At 46.0% G+C, this 24,127-nt stretch overlaps 1 protein-coding gene across 1 annotated transcript in view; it reads left to right on the top strand.

The window, feature by feature from the left end:
* LOC128690675 (insulin-like peptide receptor) overlaps positions 1 to 24,127 on the top strand; it is a 646,235-nt gene that overhangs the window by 575,678 nt on the left and 46,430 nt on the right. The window contains exon 21 of the mRNA XM_070088152.1: positions 676 to 841. Coding sequence (XP_069944253.1) covers positions 676 to 841 — 166 coding nt within the window. The remainder of the gene's footprint in view (positions 1 to 675; positions 842 to 24,127) is intronic.

Here is a 24,127-nt window from a genome sequence, read left to right as displayed (position 1 = left end):
GAAGTAAAAATTGATAGCCTTTAATATATTGTTCCTAAGAACATATCAATAACAAAATATTAAGCTTTTCTCTGGTATCTTAAGAGTGTGTAAATTATTTACATAGAACTATGTACAGGACCTTAAGCTTTCACTTCCCACCACACAAAGTTACTAGTTATTACCCGGAGGTTTTCAGATCACCGGTGAATATATCAGTTGACATGGGATGTAAATGTACAGATAAGTCCCCCCACGAGCACCTTATATACGGCTCTGTCACAACAGAGGACTTCCAAGCAATGCACCTTGAGCTGTAGATCGGCTGCTACTGACTGTAATGGGCGAGGTTGTTAGCCAGTAACTGGCTGTTACCAAGTGCTTCCCATATCGCACTGTCACACCTAACCTAAATAATTCTATGTATATAAATTTACGTGATTCTATTTGGTAACTCATATGAGGCCCCAGATAATATTATACAGTCGGACTTGATTATTTTAGCATTTAATAAGGAAGTTTCCAAATGACATTAAGTGATATCGGCTCAAAGTAATGTGGAAGTTGATGGGCGTAACAATATGTACCATGTGTGTGTGTGTGTGTGTGTGTGTGTTTATACACAATATTAGAAAAATAAAAGCAATAATGAACTGGGTAAGCTTGATACATCTGTCTACTTGTTGACTTTCTCAGGACGACTTACTGGAGACGGACGTCAACTTGTTAGTGACTTCGATAGTTGTAATGCTGGTGGGAACAATACTGGCAGGGGCTGTGTGCTGGTGCTGGCGACGCTACACAAGTAGATACACCATACCAGACACCATCGACAAGGTCGACTTCAACCCTTATTACAGTGGTGAGTATTGATTTTCTTTACTCCGATATCTCCCACATGCTGGTGTCTGTTTTGGATTCTAAAACTGAGTCACATTTTCATACACGCTACAGAATTGTTTCTACCGAGTATTTATATATATAACCCTCGTGGCTTACTCTTACGATTTATTTAATTTCTCTAAAACACTTTTTTCAAAACACTGCAATCCTCTATTTTTTTGTATATTCTAATTGTTACTTGTTATGAATATATTTTTCGTCTCCTAATTTATATTCCAATGCATTTTTGATACCAATAGAATATGATCACTTTCTCCAAGGGGATTTAAGTAAGCAATGCTCAGATTTACTGTTCCCGTAAACACACTTATCTGACATTGACGGTGTGTTGCTGCCTCACATTGCCGGTGTGTTGCTGCCTCACACTGCCGGTGTTGCTGCCTCACATTGACGGTGTGTTGCTGCCTCACACTGCCGGTGTGTTGCTGCCTCACACTGCCGGTGTGTTGCTGCCTCACACTGCCGGTGTGTTGCTGCCTCACACTGCCGGTGTGTTGCTGCCTCACACTGCCGGTGTGTTGCTGCCTCACACTGCCGGTGTGTTGCTGCCTCACATTGACGGTGTGTTGCTGCCTCACATTGCCGGTGTGTTGCTGCCTCACACTGCCGGTGTGTTGCTGCCTCACATTGCCGGTGTGTTGCTGCCTCACACTGCCGGTGTGTTGCTGCCTCACATTGACGGTGTGTTGCTGCCTCACACTGCCGGTGTGTTGCTGCCTCACATTGACGGTGTGTTGCTGCCTCACACTGCCGGTGTGTTGCTACCTCACATTGCCGGTGTGTTGATGCCTCACATTGCCGGTGTGTTGCAGCCTCACATTGCCGGTGTGTTGCTGCCTCACATTGACGGTGTGTTGCTGCCTCACACTGCCGGTGTGTTGCTGCCTCACATTGCCGGTGTGTTGCTGCCTCACACTGCCGGTGTGTTGGTGCCTCACATTGACGGTGTGTTGCTGCCTCACATTGCCGGTGTGTTGCAGCCTCACATTGACGGTGTGTTGCAGCCTCACATTAACGGTGTGTTGCTGCCTCACATTGACGGTGTGTTGCAGCCTCACATTGACGGTGTGTTGCAGCCTCACATTGCCGGTGTGTTGCTGCCTCACACTGCCGGTGTGTTGCTGCCTCACATTGCCGGTGTGTTGCTGCCTCACACTGCCGGTGTGTTGCTGCCTCACATTGCCGGTGTGTTGCTGCCTCACATTGACGGTGTGTTGCTGCCTCACACTGCCGGTGTGTTGCTGCCTCACATTGACGGTGTGTTGCTGCCTCACACTGCCGGTGTGTTGCTGCCTCACATTGCCGGTGTGTTGCTGCCTCACACTGCCGGTGTGTTGCTGCCTCACATTGCCGGTGTGTTGCAGCCTCACATTGACGGTGTGTTGCGGCCTCACATTGACGGTGTGTTGCTGCCTCACATTGACGATGTGTTGCTGCCTCACACTGCCGGTGTGTTGCTGCCTCACATTGCCGGTGTGTTGCTGCCTCAAACTGCCGGTGTGTTGCTGCCTCACACTGCCGGTGTGTTGCTGCCTCACATTGACGGTGTGTTGCTGCCTCACACTGCCGGTGTGTTGCTGCCTCACACTGCCGGTGTGTTGCTGCCTCACATTGACGGTGTGTTGCTGCCTCACACTGCCGGTGTGTTGCTGCCTCACATTGACGGTGTGTTGCTGCCTCACATTGACGGTGTGTTGCTGCCTCACATTGACGGTGTGTTGCTGCCTCACATTGACGGTGTGTTGCTGCCTCACATTGACGGTGTGTTGCTGCCTCACATTGACGGTGTGTTGCTGCCTCACACTGCCGGTGTGTTGCAGCCTCACATTGCCGGTGTGTTGCTGCCTCACACTGCCGGTGTGTTGCTGCCTCACATTGACGGTGTGTTGCTGCCTCACATTGACGGTGTGTTGCTGCCTCACATTGACGGTGTGTTGCTGCCTCACATTGACGGTGTGTTGCTGCCTCACACTGCCGGTGTGTTGCTGCCTCACATTGACGGTGTGTTGCTGCCTCACACTGCCGGTGTGTTGCTGCCTCACATTGCCGGTGTGTTGCAGCCTCACATTGACGGTGTGTTGCTGCCTCACATTGACGGTGTGTTGCTGCCTCACATTGACGGTGTGTTGCAGCCTCACATTGACGGTGTGTTGCTGCCTCACATTGCCGGTGTGTTGCTGCCTCACACTGCCGGTGTGTTGCTGCCTCACATTGACGGTGTGTTGCTGCCTCACATTGACGGTGTGTTGCTGCCTCACACTGCCGGTGTGTTGCTGCCTCACATTGACGGTGTGTTGCTGCCTCACACTGCCGGTGTGTTGCTGCCTCACATTGACGGTGTGTTGCTGCCTGACATTGACGGTGTGTTGCAGCCTCACATTGACGGTGTGTTGCTGCCTCACATTGCCGGTGTGTTGCTGCCTCACACTGCCGGTGTGTTGCTACCTCACATTGACGGTGTGTTGCTGCCTCACACTGCCGGTGTGTTGCTGCCTCACATTGACGGTGTGTTGCTACCTCACACTGCCGGTGTGTTGCTGCCTCACACTGCCGGTGTGTTGCTGCCTCACACTGCCGGTGTGTTGCTGCCTCACATTGCCGGTGTGTTGCTGCCTCACACTGCCGGTGTGTTGCTGCCTCACACTGCCGGTGTGTTGCTGCCTCACACTGCCGGTGTGTTGCTGCCTCACATTCTTCTCGCTTCATTCAAACTCTGATACATAATAAAACCAGTAATTATGCTGAGGAAATCCACTAAACGTTTATTTGCAGTTTTAACCTCATTGGCTGCCCAGTTTATTTTTTATAATCAAAATCTTCAAGTCCAGTAACATTTTATTATCACAGTCGCTTTTCCTCATTAGTTCCTAAAGGTTATTAAGTAATTTCTCATTAATTATATTGAAATCTCCCCTTTCTCAAACGTTATTAAATCGTTGGTAATGTGCCTCTGTTATTAAGAGTTTCTTATCTGTGTTTTCTCTCCCATTAATACCATTTTAATATTCTCAGTATTTGGGATTGTAATGTCCATACCTTGAACAGTTTATTTTACCAATAATACCAGTACTGTTATCAATAATACCAGTACTGTTATCAATAATACCAGTACTGTTATCAATAATACCAGTACTGTTATCAATAATACCAGTACTGTTGTCAATAACACCAGTACTGTTACCAATAATACCAGTACTGTTACCAATAATACCAGTACTGTTATCAATAATGCCAGTACTGTTACCAATAATACCAGTACTGTTACCAATAATACCAGTAATGTTATCAATAATACCAGTACTGTTATCAATAATACCAGTACTGTTATCAATAATACCAGTACTGTTACCAATAATACCAGTACTGTTATCAATAATACCAGTACTGTTATCAATAATACCAGTACTGTTATCAATAATACCAGTACTGTTATCAATAATACCAGTACTGTTATCAATAATACCAGTACTGTTATCAATAATACCAGTACTGTTATCAATAATAACAGTACTGTTACCAATCATACCAGTACTGTTATCAATAATACCAGTACTGTTATCAATAATACCAGTACTGTTATCAATAATACCAGTACTGTTATCAATAATACCAGTACTGTTATCAATAATACCAGTACTGTTATAAATAATACCAGTACTGTTATCAATAATACCAGTACTGTTACCAATAATACCAGTACTGTTATCAATAATACCAGTACTGTTATCAATAATACCAGTACTGTTATCAATAATACCAGTACTGTTATCAATAATACCAGTACTGTTATCAATAATACCCGTACTGTTACCAATAATACCAGTACTGTTATCAATAACACCAGTACTGTTACCAATAATACCAGTACTCTGTTACCAATAATACCAGTACTGTTACCAATAATACCAGTACTGTTATCAATAATACCAGTTCTGTTACCAATAATACCAGTACTGTGTTACCAATAATACCAGTACTGTTATCAATAATACCAGTACTGTAATCAATAATACCAGTTCTGTTACCAATAATACCAGTACTCTGTTACAAATAATACCAGTACTGTTATCAATAATACCAGTACTGTTATCAATAATACCAGTTCTGTTACCAATAATACCAGTACTCTGTTACCAATAATACCAGTACTGTTACCAATAATACCAGTTCTGTTACCAATAACACCAGTACTGTTACCAATAACACCAGTACTGTTACCAATAATACCAGTACTGTTACCAATAATACCAGTACTGTTACCAATAATACCAGTACTGTTACCAATAATACCAGTTCTGTTACCAATAACACCAATACTGTTACCAATAACACCAGTACTGTTACCAATAATACCAGTACTGTTACCAATAACACCAGTTCTGTTACCAATAATACCAGTACTGTTACCAATAATACCAGTACTGTTACCAATAATACCAGTTCTGTTACCAATAATACCAGTACTGTTACCAATAATACCAGTTCTGTTACCAATAATACCAGTTCTGTTACCAATAATACCAGTACTGTTACCAATTATACCAGTACTGTTGCCAATAATACCAGTACTGTTACCAATAATACCAGTACTGTTACCAATAATACCAGTACTGTTACCAATAATACCAGTACTGTTACCAATAATACCAGTACTGTTACCAATAATACCAGTACTGTTACCAATAACACCAGTACTGTTACCAATAATACCAGTTCTGTTACCAATAATACCAGTACTGTTACCAATAATACCAGTACTGTTACCAATAATACTAGTACTGTTACCAATAATACCAGTACTGTTACCAATAATACTAGTACTGTTACCAATAATACCAGTACTGTTACCAATAAAACTAGTACTGTTACCAATAATACTAGTACTGTTACCAATAATACCAGTACTGTTACCAATAATACCAGTACTGTTACCAATAATACCAGTACTGTTACCAATAATACTAGTACTGTTACCAATAAAACCAGTACTGTTACCAATAATACCAGTTCTGTTACCAATAATACCAGTACTGTTACCAATAATACCAGTACTGTTACCAATAACACCAGTACTGTTACCAATAATACCAGTACTGTTACCAATAATACTAGTACTGTTACCAATAATACCAGTACTGTTACCAATTATACCAGTACTGTTACCAATAATACCAGTTCTGTTACCAATAATACCAGTACTGTTACCAATAATACTAGTACTGTTACCCATAATACCAGTACTGTTACCAATAATACCAGTACTGTTACCAATAATACCAGTACTGTTACCAATAATACCAGTACTGTTACCAATAATACCAGTACTGTTACCAATAATACCAGTACTGTTACCAATAATACCAGTACTGTTACCAATAATACCAGTACTGTTACCAATAATACCAGTACTGTTACCAATAATACCAGTACTGTTACCAATAATACCAGTACTGTTACCAATAATACCAGTACTGTTATCAATAATACCAGTACTGTTACCAATAATACTAGTACTGTTATCAATAATACCAGTACTGTTACCAATAATACCAGTACTGTTACCAATAATACCAGTACTGTTACCAATAATACCAGTACTGTTACCAATAATACCAGTACTGTTATCAATAATACCAGTACTGTTACCAATAATACCAGTACTGTTACCAATAATACCAGTACTGTTATCAATAATACCAGTACTGTTACCAATAATACCAGTACTGTTACCAATAATACCAGTACTGTTACCAATAATACCAGTACTGTTACCAATAATACCAGTACTGTTACCAATAATACCAGTACTGTTACCAATAATACCAGTACTGTTACCAATAATACCAGTACTGTTACCAATAATACCAGTACTGTTACCAATAATACCAGTACTGTTACCAATAATACCAGTACTGTTACCAATAATACCAGTACTGTTATCAATAATACCAGTACTGTTACCAATAATACCAGTACTGTTACCAATAATACCAGTACTGTTACCAATAATACCAGTACTGTTACCAATAATACCAGTACTGTTACCAATAATACCAGTACTGTTACCAATAATACCAGTACTGTTACCAATAATACCAGTACTGTTACCAATAATACCAGTACTGTTACCAATAATACCAGTACTGTTACCAATAATACCAGTACTGTTACCAATAATACCAGTACTGTTACCAATAATACCAGTACTGTTACCAATAATACCAGTACTGTTACCAATAATACCAGTACTGTTACCAATAATACCAGTACTGTTATCAATAATACCAGTACTGTTACCAATAATACCAGTACTGTTACCAATAATACCAGTACTGTTACCAATAATACCAGTACTGTTACCAATAATACCAGTACTGTTACCAATAATACCAGTACTGTTACCAATAATACCAGTACTGTTACCAATAATACCAGTACTGTTACCAATAATACCAGTACTGTTACCAATAATACCAGTACTGTTACCAATAATACCAGTACTGTTACCAATAATACCAGTACTGTTACCAATAATACCAGTACTGTTACCAATAATAACACTGAGTTTTTTTTCAGATTTGTATTTTCCTCTCTTAATTTCTTCGTTAATTCTTATCTTACCTGAATTTAATCATTTTTATTTATTCTATCAATCCATTAACTGATTTATTGTCTGCAGGTGTGTGAAGATAACTGTGTTTAGACCGTGTATTGTCTGCAGGTGTATTAACATAACTGTGTTTAGACCGTGTATTGTCTGCAGGTGTATTAACATAACTGTGTTTAGACCATGTATTGTCTGCAGGTGTATTAACATAACTGTGTTTAGACCATGTATTGTCTGCAGGTGTATTAACATAACTGTGTTTAGACCATGTATTGTCTGCAGGTGTATTAACATAACTGTGTTTAGACCATGTATTGTCTGCAGGTGTATTAACATAACTGTGTTTAGACCATGTATTGTCTGCAGGTGTGTGAACAATTGTCTGCAGGTGTATTAACATAACTGTGTTTAGACCATGTATTGTCTGCAGGTGTATTAACATAACTGTGTTTAGACCATGTATTGTCTGCAGGTGTATTAACACAACTGTGTTTAGACCATGTATTGTCTGCAGGTGTGTGAACATAACTGTGTTTAGACCATGTATTGTCTGCAGGTGTATTAACATAACTGTGTTTAGACCATGTATTGTCTGCAGGTGTGTGAACATAACTGTGTTTAGACCATGTATTGTCTGCAGGTGTATTAACATAACTGTGTTTAGACCATGTATTGTCTGCAGGTGTATTAACACAACTGTGTTTAGACCATGTATTGTCTGCAGGTGTGTGAACATAACTGTGTTTAGACCATGTATTGTCTGCAGGTGTATTAACATAACTGTGTTTAGACCATGTATTGTCTGCAGGTGTATTAACATAACTGTGTTTAGACCATGTATTGTCTGCAGGTGTATTAACATAACTGTGTTTAGACCTAACTGTGTTTAGACCATGTATTGTCTGCAGGTGTATGAACATAACTGTGTTTAGACCATGTATTGTCTGCAGGTGTATGAACATAACTGTGTTTAGACCATGTACTATCTGCAGTGTTACTTATAAACAGATATGCCACTATACGGTAGTGCCACTCTATGGATCCTCAATATATTACGCACGTTATCTGTTTAGTTATACTTTCCTTGTCTTAGTGAGGACGCCATACAAACCTCTGCCCCCTACCATAAAAAACAGGCAAAAAAACTTTTTTCTGTATTCATCGGCTGTGTGTGTGTGTGTGTGTGTGTGTGTGTGTGTGTGTGTGTGTGTGTGTGTGTGTGTGTGTGTGTGTGTGTGTGTGTGTATGTGTGTGTGTGTATACTCGCCTAATTGTGGTTCGAGGGGTAGAGTCACAGCTCTTGGCCCCGCCTCTAAACTGGTCGCCACTAGGTCCACTCACTGCCCCATCAGCTTTATCATTTGGATCCTGCTTCCACTACATCACTATCCAAACTGTCACTTCCTGACAACTCTATGACTGAAGAAATACTTCCTAACATCGCTGTGACTCATCTGAGTCTTCACATTCCAGCTGTGACCCCTTGTTGCTGTGTCCCATCTCTGGAACATCCTGTCTCTGTCCTTCTCGTTAGTTCCTCTCAGTATTTAATATGTCGTTATCATGTCCCCTTTCTATCTTCAGCCATCCAGTGTCGTTAGATCGATTTCTTTTAACCTCTCCTCGAAGGATATGCCCCTAAGCTCCGGGACTAATCTCGCTGCAAACCTTTGCATTTTCTCTAATTTCTTGACCAGATGTGGGTTCTAAACTGAAACTGCATACTCGTTTATGGACCTGACGTAAACTGTGTACAGCGTGCTGAACGATTCCTTACTGAGGTATCGAAACGCTATTCATAGTTTTGCTATTCCCCCATATGTTGCAGCGGTTATTTGGTTGATGTGCGCCTCAAGAGGAGAGCTCAGTATTATGCTCACCCCAAGAGCCTTTTCCTTGAGTGAGGTTTGCAGTCTTTGGCCCCGTAGACTTGTACTCTGCGGTCTCCCTTGCTTCCGCGATCTTCATGACTTTGCACTTGGTAGGTTTAAACTCTAGGAGCCATTTGCTGGACTAAGCCTGCAGCCTGTCCAAATCCCTTTGTAATCCTGCCTGATTCTCGTCCGTTTTATTATTATAATAAAAAAGAAGCGTTCGACTGAATTGTCCTCATTAGCTTCACATCGTGCGCTAACAGAGACGATTCTGAGTCTATCCCTGCCGTCATGTCATTCACATATACCAGAAACAGCACCAGCCCTAGGACTGACCCCTGGGGAACCCCGCTCGTCACTGCGTCCACTCTGACACTTCGTCACGTACCATGACTCGCTGCTGCCTTCCTGTCAGGCACTGTAGTGCCTTCACTGCTATATCTGCCTGGACCTCCAGCTTTTGCATTAATCTCGTGTGGATCTGTGTCAAAAAAACGCAATCTGCCCACCTCTCTCTCTCTTGCCTTACCTGGAGTATACCTGGAGTGAGTTTCGAAGATCAACGTCCCCGCTGCCCGGTCTGTGACCAGTGCCGTCACCATTGTAATAGAACTCCAGTAGGTTTGTGACATAGGATTTCCCTTCCTTGAAACCGTGCTGGTTGTCGTGAATAAGCTCATTCTGTTCTAGGTGTTCCACCACTCTTCTGATAATCTTCTCCATGACTTTGCATACTATACACATGTCAGTGACACTGGTCACCTAAGTGTACTCACCTAATTGTGGTTGCAGGGGTCGAGACTCAGCTCCTGGCCCCACCTCTTCATTGAGTGCTACTAGGTCCTCTCTCTCCCTGCTCCATGAGCTGTATCATACCTCATCTTAAAGCTATGTATGGTTCCTGCCTCCACTACCTCACTTCCTAGGCTATTCCACTTCCTGACTACTCTATGAATGAAGAAATACTTCCTAACATCCCTTTGACTTATCTGGGTCTTCAACTTCCAGTTGTGACCCCTTGTTTCTGTGTCCCCTCTCTGGAACATCCTGTCTCTGTCCACCTTGTCTATTACGCGGAGTATTTTGTATGTCGTTATCATGTCTTCCCTGACCCTCCTGTCCTCCAGTGTCGTCAGGCCGATTTTCCTTAACTTTCCTTCGTGAAACATTCCCCTTAGCTCTGGAACTAACCTTGTCGCAAACCTTTGCACTTTCTCTAATTTCTTGAAGTGCTTGATCAAGTGTGGGTTCCAAACAGGTGCTGCATACTCCAGTATGGGCCTGACGTACACGGTATACAGTGCCTTGAACGATTCCTCACTAAGGTATCGGAACGCTATTCTCAGGCTTACCAGGCGCCCATATGCTGCAGCAGTTACCTGATTGATGTGTGCTTCCGGAGGCGTATTCGGTGTTACACTCACCCCAAGATCTTTCTCCTAGAGCTAGGTTTGCAGTCTTTAGCCACCTAGCCTATACTCCGTCTGCGGTCTTCTTTGCCCTTACCCGATCTTCATGACTTTACATTTGGAGGGGTTAAATTCTAGAAGCCAGTTGCTGGACCAGGTGTCCAGTCTGTCCAGGTCTCTGAAATCCTACCTGATCCTCATCTGATTTAATTCTCCTCATTAACCTCACATCATCTGTGAACAGGGACACTTCTGAGTAACCCTTCCATCATGTCACTCACATATACCAGAAATAGCACTGGTCCTAGGACCGACCCCTGTGAGACCCCGTTCGTCACAGGTGCTCACTGTGATACCTCATCACGTACCATGACTCGTTGTTGCCTCTGTCAGGTATTCTCTGATCCATTGCAGTGCCCTTCCTGTTATACGCGCCTGATCCTCTAGCTTCTGCACTAATCTCTTGTGAGGAATTGTGTCGAAGGCCTTCTTGCAGTCCAAGAAGATGCAATCAACCCACCCCTCTCTCTCGTGTCTTACTTCTGTTACTTTATCATAAACCTCCAGAAGGTTTGTGACACAGGATTTGCCTTCCATGAAACCGTGCTGGTTAGTGTTTATACTCTTGTTCCGTTCCAGGTGCTCCACCACTCTCCTCCTGATAATCTTCTCCATGACTTTGCATACTATACACGTCAGTAACACTGATATATAGTTCAGTGCATCTTTTCTGTCTCCTTTTTTAAATATGGGTATTACATTTGCCGTCTTTCATACCTCAGGTAGTGGCTCAGTTTTAAGGGATGTGTTGAAGATTGTGGTTAGTGGCACACACAGCATTTCTGCTCCCTCTATAAGGACCCACGGGGTGATGCTGTCTGTTCCCATTGCCTTTGAGGTATCAAGGTCCCTTAGCAGCCTGTTCACCTCCTCAGTTGTGTGTATGTCATCCAACACTTGTTGGTATATTCCTTGTTGGTGTCCTCCTATGTTCTGTCCACCCGAAGGCCTTCCTGTCTCCACTGTAATTATTTCCTTAAATCTCATGTTGAGCTCCTCACATACCTCTTGATCGCTTCTGATAAGTTCCCCACCTTCTTTCCTCAGCCTTATCACCTGGTCTTTGACTGTTGTCTTCCTCCTAATGTGGCTATATAACAGCTTCGGGTCAGACTTGACTTTCGATGCTATGTCGTTTCCGTACTGTCTCTGGGCCTCCCTCCTTATCTGTGAAGACTCGTTTCTGCCTCTTCGACTAGTCTCTTTATTTTCCTGGGTCCTTTGCCTACTGTACCTTTTCCATTCTCTGGTGTGTGTGTGTGTGTGTGTGTGTGTGTGTGTGTGTGTGTGTATGTGTGCGTACGTGCGTGCATGCGCCGAGGTTTACTTATCGAGTTAGATTCAACGACTTGTGTTTACGTGGTTCTCATCTCATCTTGTGGCCATGCCTACTAGACTACGTTCAACAGCATCCCATATTTTGACCTCTTGGGCCTTATCATGCACCCTCTTGAAGCTGTGCATTGACATTGCCTCCGGTACTGCCTCATTCAAGTCATTCAACTTTGTCAACTACCAAAAACTAAAGAAATAATTTCTTGCCATCCTATGGGTCATCTGTGTTGCTTGATTCTTGAAGCCGATCAGAAGTTGAATTATCAAGTTATTAACGTGGAAGCTTTGAAGATAATCACACGCAACACTCAAAGATTTTTACGCGTATTACCAGTATTTTAATTTCTTCAGTTTCCAAAAATACAATTTGAGATTTACATAGGCTAAAATCATTCTAGAATTTTCTTCAAGTAAGACTCGCAATCTGTTAAGTAAGAACAATAAATAAATAGGTAATTTAATTAAAGTAAGTAAATTTGATTAAGGTTAAGTGTATACAACATAAAATTTACAACAATGGAATTGAAGACACAAATGTTACAGGCGCATAAAAGATTAATTTAGGAAGTTTAATCCCAGGATAATCAAATAAAGGCGAACAATGTGGATTTACCACCCGGCCAAGTTGTTAACACACTGGCCTGTCAGTTTTAAAACATATTGGCCATGGATTCGAGTCTCAGCTGTTCCCTGATTTATTTGTAATTTGGCCACAGTTTACGTGAACATGTCTGTTGTTCCAGCAGTTTAACACTCATAACAATAAGACAGTTGTTGAAAATTTGAAACCGATTGGGTGAGGCGTTCTCCAGAAACGAGCGAAATAAAAAAAAATCGATGAAAATATATTAGGATCATCAATCACATAATTTAGTTGTACAATTAATATCGTAGACTTGTTAAAAGTCTATATATCTCAGTTATTGACAAAGTTATGTAAAGAACTTGATTACCTGAGTTACAAGGTGAGAGGAGGAGGTTGTGGGCATCATTACCTGAGTTACAAGGTGAGAGGAGGAGGTTGTGGGCATCATTACCTGAGTTACAAGTTGAGAGGAGGAGGTTGTGGGCATCATTACCTGAGTTACAAGGTGAGAGGAGGAGGTTGTGGGCATCATTACCTGAGTTACAAGTTGAGAGGAGGAGGTTGTGGGCATCATTACCTGAGTTACAAGGTGAGAGGAGGAGGTTGTGGGCATCATTACCGGAGCCACAAGTTGAGAGGAGGAGGTTGTGGGCATCATTACCGGAGCCACAAGTTGAGAGGAGGAGGTTGTGGGCATCATTACCTGAGCCACAAGTTGAGAGGAGGAGGTTGTGGGCATCATTACCTGAGTTACAAGGTGAGAGGAGGAGGTTGTGGGCATCATTACCTGAGTTACAAGGTGAGAGAAGGAGGTTGTGGGCATCATTACCTGAGCCACAAGGTGAGAGGGGGAGGTTGTGGGCATCATTACCTGAGTTACAAGGTGAGAGGAGGAGGTTGTGGGCATCATTACCTGAGCCACAAGGTGAGAGGAGGAGGTTGTGGGCATCATTACCTGAGCCACAAGGTGAGAGGAGGAGGTTGTGGGCATCATTACATGAGTTACAAGGTGAGAGGAGGAGGTTGTGGGCATCATTACCTGAGTTACAAGGTGAGAGGAGGAGGTTGTGGGCATCATTACCTGAGTTACAAGGTGAGAGGAGGAGGTTGTGGGCATCATTACCTGAGCCACAAGGTGAGAGGAGGAGGTTGTGGGCATCATTACCTGAGTTACAAGGTGAGAGGAGGAGGTTGTGGGCATCATTACCTGAGTTACAAGGTGAGAGGAGGAGGTTGTGGGCATCATTACCTGAGTTACAAGGTGAGAGGAGGAGGTTGTGGGCATCATTACCTGAGTTACAAGGTGAGAGGAGGAGGTTGTGGGCATCATTACCTGAGTTACAAGGTGAGAGGGGGAGGTTGTGGGCATCATTACCTGAGTTACAAGGTGAGAGGGGGAGGTTGTGGGCATCATTACCTGAGTTACAAGGTGAGAGGAGGAGGTTGTGGGCATCATTACCTGAGAAACAAGGTGAGAGGAGGAGGTTGTGGGCATCATTACCTGAGTTACAAGGTGAGAGGAGGAGGTTGTGGGCATCATTACCTGAGCCACAAGGTGAGAGGAGGAGGTTGTGGGCATCATTACCTGAGCCACAAGGTGAGAGGAGGAGGTTGTGGGCATCATTACCTGAGTTACAAGGTGAGAGGAGGAGGTTGTGGGCATCATTACCTGAGTTACAAGGTGAGAGGAGGAGGTTGTGGGCATCATTACCTGAGTTACAAGGTGAGAGGAGGAGGTTGTGGGCATCATTACCTGAGTTACAAGGTGAGAGGAGGAGGTTGTGGGCATCATTACCTGAGCCACAAGGTGAGAGGAGGAGGTTGTGGGCATCATTACCTGAGTTACAAGGTGAGAGGAGGAGGTTGTGGGCATCATTACCTGAGCCACAAGGTGAGAGGAGGAGGTTGTGGGCATCATTACCTGAGTTACAAGGTGAGAGGAGGAGGTTGTGGGCATCATTACCTGAGTTACAAGGTGAGAGGAGGAGGTTGTGGGCATCATTACCTGAGTTACAAGGTGAGAGGAGGAGGTTGTGGGCATCATTACCTGAGTTACAAGGTGAGAGGAGGAGGTTGTGGGCATCATTACCTGAGTTACAAGGTGAGAGGAGGAGGTTGTGGGCATCATTACCTGAGTTACAAGGTGAGAGGAGGAGGTTGTGGGCATCATTACCTGAGCCACAAGGTGAGAGGAGGAGGTTGTGGGCATCATTACCTGAGTTACAAGGTGAGAGGAGGAGGTTGTGGGCATCATTACCTGAGTTACAAGGTGAGAGGAGGAGGTTGTGGGCATCATTACCTGAGTTACAAGGTGAGAGGAGGAGGTTGTGGGCATCATTACCTGAGTTACAAGGTGAGAGGAGGAGGTTGTGGGCATCATTACCTGAGTCACAAGGTGAGAGGAGGAGGTTGTGGGCATCATTACCTGAGCCACAAGGTGAGAGGAGGAGGTTGTGGGCATCATTACCTGAGTCACAAGGTGAGAGGAGGAGGTTGTGGGCATGATTACCTGAGCCACAAGGTGAGAGGGGGAGGTTGTGGGCATCATTACCTGAGTTACAAGGTGAGAGGAGGAGGTTGTGGGCATCATTACCTGAGTTACAAGGTGAGAGGGGGAGGTTGTGGGCATCATTACCTGAGTTACAAGGTGAGAGGAGGAGGTTGTGGGCATCATTACCTGAGTTACAAGGTGAGAGGAGGAGGTTGTGGGCATCATTACCTGAGTTACAAGGTGAGAGGAGGAGGTTGTGGGCATCATTACCTGAGTTACAAGGTGAGAGGAGGAGGTTGTGGGCATCATTACCTGAGCCACAAGGTGAGAGGAGGAGGTTGTGGGCATCATTACCTGAGTCACAAGGTGAGAGGAGGAGGTTGTGGGCATCATTACCTGAGCCACAAGGTGAGAGGAGGAGGTTGTGGGCATCATTACCTGAGTTACAAGGTGAGAGGAGGAGGTTGTGGGCATCATTACCTGAGTTACAAGGTGAGAGGAGGAGGTTGTGGGCATCATTACCTGAGTTACAAGGTGAGAGGAGGAGGTTGTGGGCATCATTACCTGAGTTACAAGGTGAGAGGGGGAGGTTGTGGGCATCATTACCTGAGTTACAAGGTGAGAGGGGGAGGTTGTGGGCATCATTACCTGAGCCACAAGGTGAGAGGAGGAGGTTGTGGGCATCATTACCTGAGTTACAAGGTGAGAGGAGGAGGTTGTGGGCATCATTACCTGAGTTACAAGGTGAGAGGAGGAGGTTGTGGGCATCATTACCTGAGTTACAAGGTGAGAGGAGGAGGTTGTGGGCATCATTACCTGAGTTACAAGGTGAGAGGGGGAGGTTGTGGGCATCATTACCTGAGTTACAAGGTGAGAGGGGGAGGTTGTGGGCATCATTACCTGAGTTACAAGGTGAGAGGAGGAGGTTGTGGGCATCATTACCTGAGTTACAAGGTGAGAGGAGGAGGTTGTGGGCATCATTACCTGAGTTACAAGGTGAGAGGAGGAGGTTGTGGGCATCATTACCTGAGTTACAAGGTGAGAGGAGGAGGTTGTGGGCATCATTACCTGAGTTACAAGGTGAGAGGAGGAGGTTGTGGGCATCATTACCTGAGTTACAAGGTGAGAGGAGGAGGTTGTGGGCATCATTACCTGAGTTACAAGGTGAGAGGGGGAGGTTGTGGGCATCATTACCTGAGCCACAAGGTGAGAGGAGGAGGTTGTGGGCATCATTACCTGAGCCACAAGGTGAGAGGAGGAGGTTGTGGGCATCATTACCTGAGCCATAAGGTGAGAGGAGGAGGTTGTGGGCATCATTACCTGAGCCACAAATTGAGAGGGGGAGGTTGTGGGCATCATTACCTGAGCCAAAAGGTGAGAGGAGGAGGTTGTGGGCATCATTACCTGAGTCACAAGGTGAGAGGAGGAGGTTGTGGGCATCATTACCTGAGCCACAAGGTGAGAGGAGGAGGTTGTGGGCATCATTACCTGAGCCACAAGGTGAGAGGAGGAGGTTGTGGGCATCATTACCTGAGTTACAAGGTGAGAGGAGGAGGTTGTGGGCATCATTACCTGAGTTACAAGGTGAGAGGAGGAGGTTGTGGGCATCATTACCTGAGTTACAAGGTGAGAGGAGGAGGTTGTGGGCATCATTACCTGAGTCACAAGGTGAGAGGAGGAGGTTGTGGGCATCATTACCTGAGACACAAGGTGAGAGGAGGAGGTTGTGGGCATCATTACCTGAGCCACAAGGTGAGAGGAGGAGGTTGTGGGCATCATTACCTGAGTTACAAGGTGAAAGGGGGAGGTTGTGGGCATCATTACCTGAGTTACAAGGTGAGAGGAGGAGGTTGTGGGCATCATTACCTGAGTTACAAGGTGAGAGGTGGAGGTTGTGGGCATCATTACCTGAGTTACAAGGTGAGAGGAGGAGGTTGTGGGCATCATTACCTGAGTTACAAGGTGAGAGGCGGAGGTTGTGGGCATCATTACCTGAGTTACAAGGTGAGAGGAGGAGGTTGTGGGCATCATTACCTGAGTTACAAGGTGAGAGGAGGAGGTTGTGGGCATCATTACCTGAGTTACAAGGTGAGAGGAGGAGGTTGTGGGCATCATTACCTGAGCCACAAGGTGAGAGGAGGAGGTTGTGGGCATCATTACCTGAGTTACAAGGTGAGAGGAGGAGGTTGTGGGCATCATTACCTGAGCCACAAGGTGAGAGGAGGAGGTTGTGGGCATCATTACCTGAGTTACAAGGTGAGAGGAGGAGGTTGTGGGCATCATTACCTGAGCCACAAGGTGAGAGGAGGAGGTTGTGGGCATCATTACCTGAGTTACAAGGTGAGAGGGGGAGGTTGTGGGAATCATTACCTGAGTTACAAGGTGAGAGGAGGAGGTTGTGGGCATCATTACCTGAGCCACAAGGTGAGAGGAGGAGGTTGTGGGCATCATTACCTGAGCCACAAGGTGAGAGGAGGAGGTTGTGGGCATCATTACCTGAGCCACAAGGTGAGAGGAGGAGGTTGTGGGCATCATTACCTGAGCCACAAGGTGAGAGGAGGAGGTTGTGGGCATCATTACCTGAGTTACAAGGTGAGAGGAGGAGGTTGTGGGCATCATTACCTGAGCCACAAGGTGAGAGGAGGAGGTTGTGGGCATCATTACCTGAGTTACAAGGTGAGAGGAGGAGGTTGTGGGCATCATTACCTGAGCCACTAGGTGAGAGGAGGAGGTTGTGGGCATGATTACCTGAGCCACAAGGTGAGAGGAGGAGGTTGTGGGCATGATTACCTGAGCCACAAGGTGAGAGGAGGAGGTTGTGGGCATCATTACCTGAGTTACAAGGTGAGAAGAGGAGGTTGTGGGCATGATTACCTGAGCCACTAGGTGAGAGGAGGAGGTTGTGGGCATGATTACCTGAGCCACAAGGTGAGAGGAGGAGGTTGTGGGCATGATTACCTGAGCCACAAGGTGAGAGGAGGAGGTTGTGGGCATGATTACCTGAGCCACTAGGTGAGAGGAGGAGGTTGTGGGCATGATTACCTGAGCCACTAGGTGAGAGGAGGAGGTTGTGGGCATGATTACCTGAGCCACAAGGTGAGAGGAGGAGGTTGTGGGCATGATTACCTGAGCCACAAGGTGAGAGGAGGAGGTTGTGGGCATGATTACCTGAGCCACAAGGTGAGAGGAGGAGGTTGTGGGCATGATTACCTGAGCCACAAGGTGAGAGGAGGAGGTTGTGGGCATGATTACCTCAGCCACAAGGTGAGAGGAGGAGGTTGTGGGCATGATTACCTGAGCCACAAGGTGAGAGGAGGAGGTTGTGGGCATGATTACCTGACCCACAAGTTGAGAGGTGGAGGTTGTGGGCATGATTACCTGACCCACAAGTTGAGAGGTGGAGGTTGTGGGCATGATTACCTGACCCACAAGTTGAGAGGTGGAGGTTGTGGGCATGATTACCTGACCCACAAGTTGAGAGGTGGAGGTTGTGGGCATGATTACCGGAACCACAAGTTGAGAGGAGGAGGTTGTGGGCATGATTACCTGAGCCACAAGATAAGAGGTGGAGGTTGTGGGCATGATTACCTGACCCACAAGTTGAGAGGTGGAGGTTGTGGGCATGATTACCTGACCCACAAGTTGAGAGGTGGAGGTTGTGGGCATGATTACCTGACCCACAAGTTGAGAGGTGGAGGTTGTGGGCATGATTACCTGACCCACAAGTTGAGAGGTGGAGGTTGTGGGCATGATTACCGGAACCACAAGTTGAGAGGAGGAGGTTGTGGGCATGATTACCTGAGCCACAAGATGAGAGGTGGAGGTTGTGGGCATGATTACCTGACCCACAAGTTGAGAGGTGGAGGTTGTGGGCATGATTACCTGACCCACAAGTTGAGAGGTGGAGGTTGTGGGCATGATTACCTGACCCACAAGTTGAGAGGTGGAGGTTGTGGGCATGATTACCGGAACCACAAGTTGAGAGGAGGAGGTTGTGGGCATGATTACCTGAGCCACAAGTAGAGAGGAGGAGGTTGTGGGCATGATTACCGGAGCCACAAGTAGAGAGGAGGAGGTTGTGGGCATGATTACCGGAGCCACAAGGTGTGAGGAGGAGGTTGTGGATATGATTACTGGAGCCAAAAGGTGAGAGAAGGAGGTTGTGGGCATGATTACCGGAGCCAGAGGAGGTTGTGGGCATGATTACCGGAGCCACAGGAGAATGTTGAGGGCATGATTACCGGAGCCACAGGAGAAGGTTGAGGGCATGATTACCAGAGCCACAGGAGGAGGTTGAGGACATGATTACCGGAGCCACAGGAGGAGGTTGTGGGCATGATTACCGGAGCCACAGGAGGAGGTTGAGGACATGATTACCGGAGCCACAGGAGGAGGTTGAGGACATGATTACCGGAGCCACAGGAGGAGGTTGAGGACATGATTACCGGAGCCACAGGAGGAGGTTGAGGACATGATTACCGGAGCCACAGGAGGAGGTTGAGGACATAATTACCGGAGCCACAGGAGGAGGTTGTGGGCATTATTACCGGAGCCACAGGAGAAGGTTGAGGACATGATTACCGGAGCCACAGGAGGAGGCTGAGAGCATGATTACCGGAGCCACTGGAGGAGGCTGAGAGCATGATTACCGGAGCCACAGGAGGAGGTTGAGGACATGATTACCGGAGCCACTGGAGGAGGCTGAGAGCATGATTACCGGAGCCACAGGATGTGGTTGAGGACATGATTACCGGAGCCACAAGGTGAGAGGAGAAGGCTGAGAGCCTGATTACCGGAGCCACTGGCGGAGGTTGAGGACATGATTACCGGAGCCACAGGAGGAGGTTGAGGACATGATTACCGGAGCCACTGGAGGAGGTTAAGGACATGATTACCTGAGCCACAGGAGGATGTTGAGAGCATGATTACCGGAGCCACAGGAGGATGTTGAGAGCATGATTACCGGAGCCACAGGAGGAGGTTGAGGACATGATTACCTGAGCCACTGGAGGAGGTTGAGTACATGTTTACCGGAGCCACAGGAGGAGGTTGAGGGCATGATTACCGGAGCCACAGGAGGAGGTTGAGAGCATGATTACCGGAGCCACAGGAGGAGGTTGAGAGCATGATTACCGGAGCCACAAGAAAAGGTTGTGGGCATGATTACCGGAGCCACAAGAGGAGGTTGTGAGCATGATTACCGGAGCCACAAGAGGAGGTTGTGGGCATGATTACCGGAGCCACAAGAGGAGGTTGTGGGCATGATTACATGAGAAACAAGGGGAGAGGAGGAGGTTTTGGGCATGATTACCGGAGCCACAAGTTGAGAGAAGGAGGTTGTTGGCATGATTACCGGAACCACAAGGAGCCACAATCAGGCAGAGGGCATGATTACCGGAGCCACAGGAGGAGGTTTAGGACATGGTTACAGGAGCCACAGGAGAAGGTTGAGGACATGGTTACAGGAGCCACAGGAGAAGGTTGAGGACATGATTACCTGAGCCACAGGAGAAGGTTGAGGGCATGATTACCGGAGCCACGGGTGGAGGTTGTGGTCATGACTACCGGAGCCACAGGAGAAGGTTGAGGGCATGATTACCGGAGCCACAAGGTGAGAGGAGGAGGTAAGACACATATGCAACAGTTAGGTATCTTTATTATGAAACGTTTCGCCTACACAGTAGGCTTCTTCAGTCAAGTACAGAAAAGTTGATAGAAGCAGAAGATACTTGAAGACGATGTAATCAGTCCATCACCCTTAAAGTTTTGAGGTGGTCAGTTCCTCAGTCTGGAGAATGCTGGAACAATGCTCTTCTCCAGACTGAGGGACTGACCACCTCAAAACTTTAAGGGTGATGGACTGATTACATCGTCTTCAAGTATCTTCTGCTTCTATCAACTTTTCTGTACTTGACTGAAGAAGCCTACTGTGTAGGCGAAACGTTTCATAATAAAGATACCTAACTGTTGCATATGTGTCTTACCTAACAACCTGTCGGTATTTTATACCATTTTAATGTTCAATCTGTCAGACACTGCAACACAAGGGTATCTTGGTACAGACCTGCAATCAACTTCGACAACTTCCACTAGTGAGAGAGGCTGGATTTGAGAGGGACCTGACCTTTCAACATCTGAGTTCTTACCTCTCCTAGTGGCCTACGTCTCACCTCTTGGCGCTATAAAAAGCTCCATTCTGTCACTTCATCTCCATATTGTTTCATACTATGGAACAATGCTCTTCTCCAGACTGAGGGACTGACCACCTCAAAACTTTAAGGGTGATGGACTGATTACATCGTCTTCAAGTATCTTCTGCTTCTATCAACTTTTCTGTACTTGACTGAAGAAGCCTACTGTGTAGGCGAAACGTTTCATAATAAAGATACCTAACTGTTGCATATGTGTCTTACCTAACAACCTGTCGGTATTTTATACCATTTTAATGTTCAGTGAGAGGAGGAGGCTGAGAGCATGATTACCGGAGCCACAGGAGGAGGTTGTAGGCATGATTACCGGAGCCACAGGAGAAGGTTGAGGGCATGATTACCGGAGCCACAGGAGGAGGTTGAGGACATGATTACCGGAGACACAGTAGGAGGTTGTGGGCATGATTACCGGAGCCACAGGAGGAGGTTGAGGACATGATTACCGGAGCCACAGGAGGAGGTTGATTACATGATTACCGGAGCCACAGGAGGTTTTGGGCATGATTACCGGAGCCACAGGAGGAGGTTGAGGACATGATTACCGTAGCCACAGGAGGTTTTGGGCATGATTACCGGAGCCACAGGAGGAGGTTGAGGACATGACTACCGGAGCCACAAGGTGAGAGGAGGAGGCTGAGAGCATGATTACCGGAGCCACAGGAGAAGGTTGTGGGCATGATTACCGGAGCCACAGGAGAAGGTTGAGGGCATGATTACCGGAGCCACAGGAGGAGGTTGAGGACATGATTACCGGAGCCACAGGAGGAGGTTGAGGGCATGATTACCGGAGCCACAAGGTGAGAGGAGGAGGCTGAGAGCCTGATTACCGGAGCCACTGGAGGAGGTTGTGGGCATGATTACCGGAGCCACAGGAGAAGGTTGAGGGCATGATTACCGGAGCCACAAGGTGAGAGGAGGAGGCTGAGAGCATGATTACCGGAGCCACAGGAGGAGGTTGAGGACATGATTACCGGAGCCACAGGAGGAGGTTGAGGACATGATTACCGGAGCCACAGGAGGAGGTTGAGGGCATGATTACCGGAGCCACAGGAGGAGGTTGAGGACATGATTACCGGAGCCACAGGAGGAGGTTGTGGGCATGATTACCGGAGCCACTGGTGGAGGTTGGGGATATGATTACCGGAGCCACAAGAGGAGGTTGTGGGCATGGTTACCGGAGCCACAAGAGGAGGTTGTGGGCATGATTACCTGAGCCACAAGAGGAGGTTGTGGGCATGATTACCTGAGCCACAAGAGGAGGTTGTGGGCATGATTACCTGAGCCACAAGAGGAGGTTGTGGGCATGATTACCTGAGCCACAAGAGGAGGTTGTGGGCATGATTACCTGAGCCACAAGAGGAGGTTGTGGGCATGATTACCTGAGCCACAAGAGGAGGTTGTGGGCATGATTACCTGAGCCACAAGAGGAGGTTGTGGGCATGGTTACCTGAGCCACAAGAGGAGGTTGTGAGCATGATTACCGGAGCCACAAGAGGAGGTTGTGGGCATGGTTACCTGAGCCACAAGAGGAGGTTGTGGGCATGGTTACCTGAGCCACAAGAGGAGATTGTGGGCATGGTTACCTGAGCCACAAGAGGAGGTTGTGGGCATGGTTACCTGAGCCACAAGAGGAGGTTGTGGGCATGATTACCTGAGCCACAAGAGGAGGTTGTGGGCATGATTACCTGAGCCACAAGAGGAGGTTGTGGGCATGATTACCTGAGCCACAAGAGGAGGTTGTGGGCATGGTTACCGGAGAGACAGAAGAAAGTTTTCTCAGCTGATCGGTCCACAATGTTTGTTTTAACTTCTGTTATGAATTAAGATCTGGTGGAATACCTTGTACATGTAGAAATACTGACATTATTATTATTATTACTATTGCTATTGGAAATGTGATTAACTATGGCGACATGAATGAGAGTTTAATGTATCGCTTTCTGTTACCAAATATTAGTACAACTGATTTTCTCGAGAAATAACTCGGACTTGGTAACATTTAGGTATTGGTAATAGATTGCAAAGAGCTGTGATTTACTGGTGAATGAGCCGGGAGCTGGAATTTGCTGCCTCCTAATTCATAGAAACTTGGACTTGTTTTTTTAGTACAGACGATCTGATGGTGAGATAGGTGAGATATTTTTGTATCTGAGTACTGGAAGTGCATTGAAAATTGAACATAAGAACATAAGAAAGGAGGAACACTGCAGCAGGCCTGTTGGCCCATACTAGGCAGGTCCTTTACAATTCATCCCACTAACAAAACATTTGCCCAACCCAATTTTCAATGCTACCCAAGAAATAAGCTCTGATGTGAAAGTCCCACTCAAATCCAACCCCTCCTACTCATGTACAAAGAAGCGAGAATCTCGTGTCTGTGGCGGCAACATAGTTCTTGATTTCTGACTCACGAAATCGTAATGACACAATCGCAAATAAACCATACCACGGGTGGGGTTTGAACCCGTGGTCAGAGAGTCTCAAAACTCAAGGTATTCAACTGGAGTTTTGAGACACTCTGACCGCGGGTTCAAACCCTACCCGTGGTATGGTTTGGTTTTTTCTTGGTTTCTGCAGACTTCTGCTTATCCTCAAACTGCACCTGGAATATTCACAGATATACCGGAGATTCATCCTTATCAAGGATCTAATGTTGAGTTCCAGATTCCAAAAT

This window comes from Cherax quadricarinatus, chromosome 24 (genome assembly GCF_038502225.1).
Source record: "Cherax quadricarinatus isolate ZL_2023a chromosome 24, ASM3850222v1, whole genome shotgun sequence".
NCBI classification, from domain to species: domain Eukaryota; kingdom Metazoa; phylum Arthropoda; class Malacostraca; order Decapoda; family Parastacidae; genus Cherax; species Cherax quadricarinatus.
This window is presented reverse-complemented; position numbering and strand designations above follow the sequence as displayed.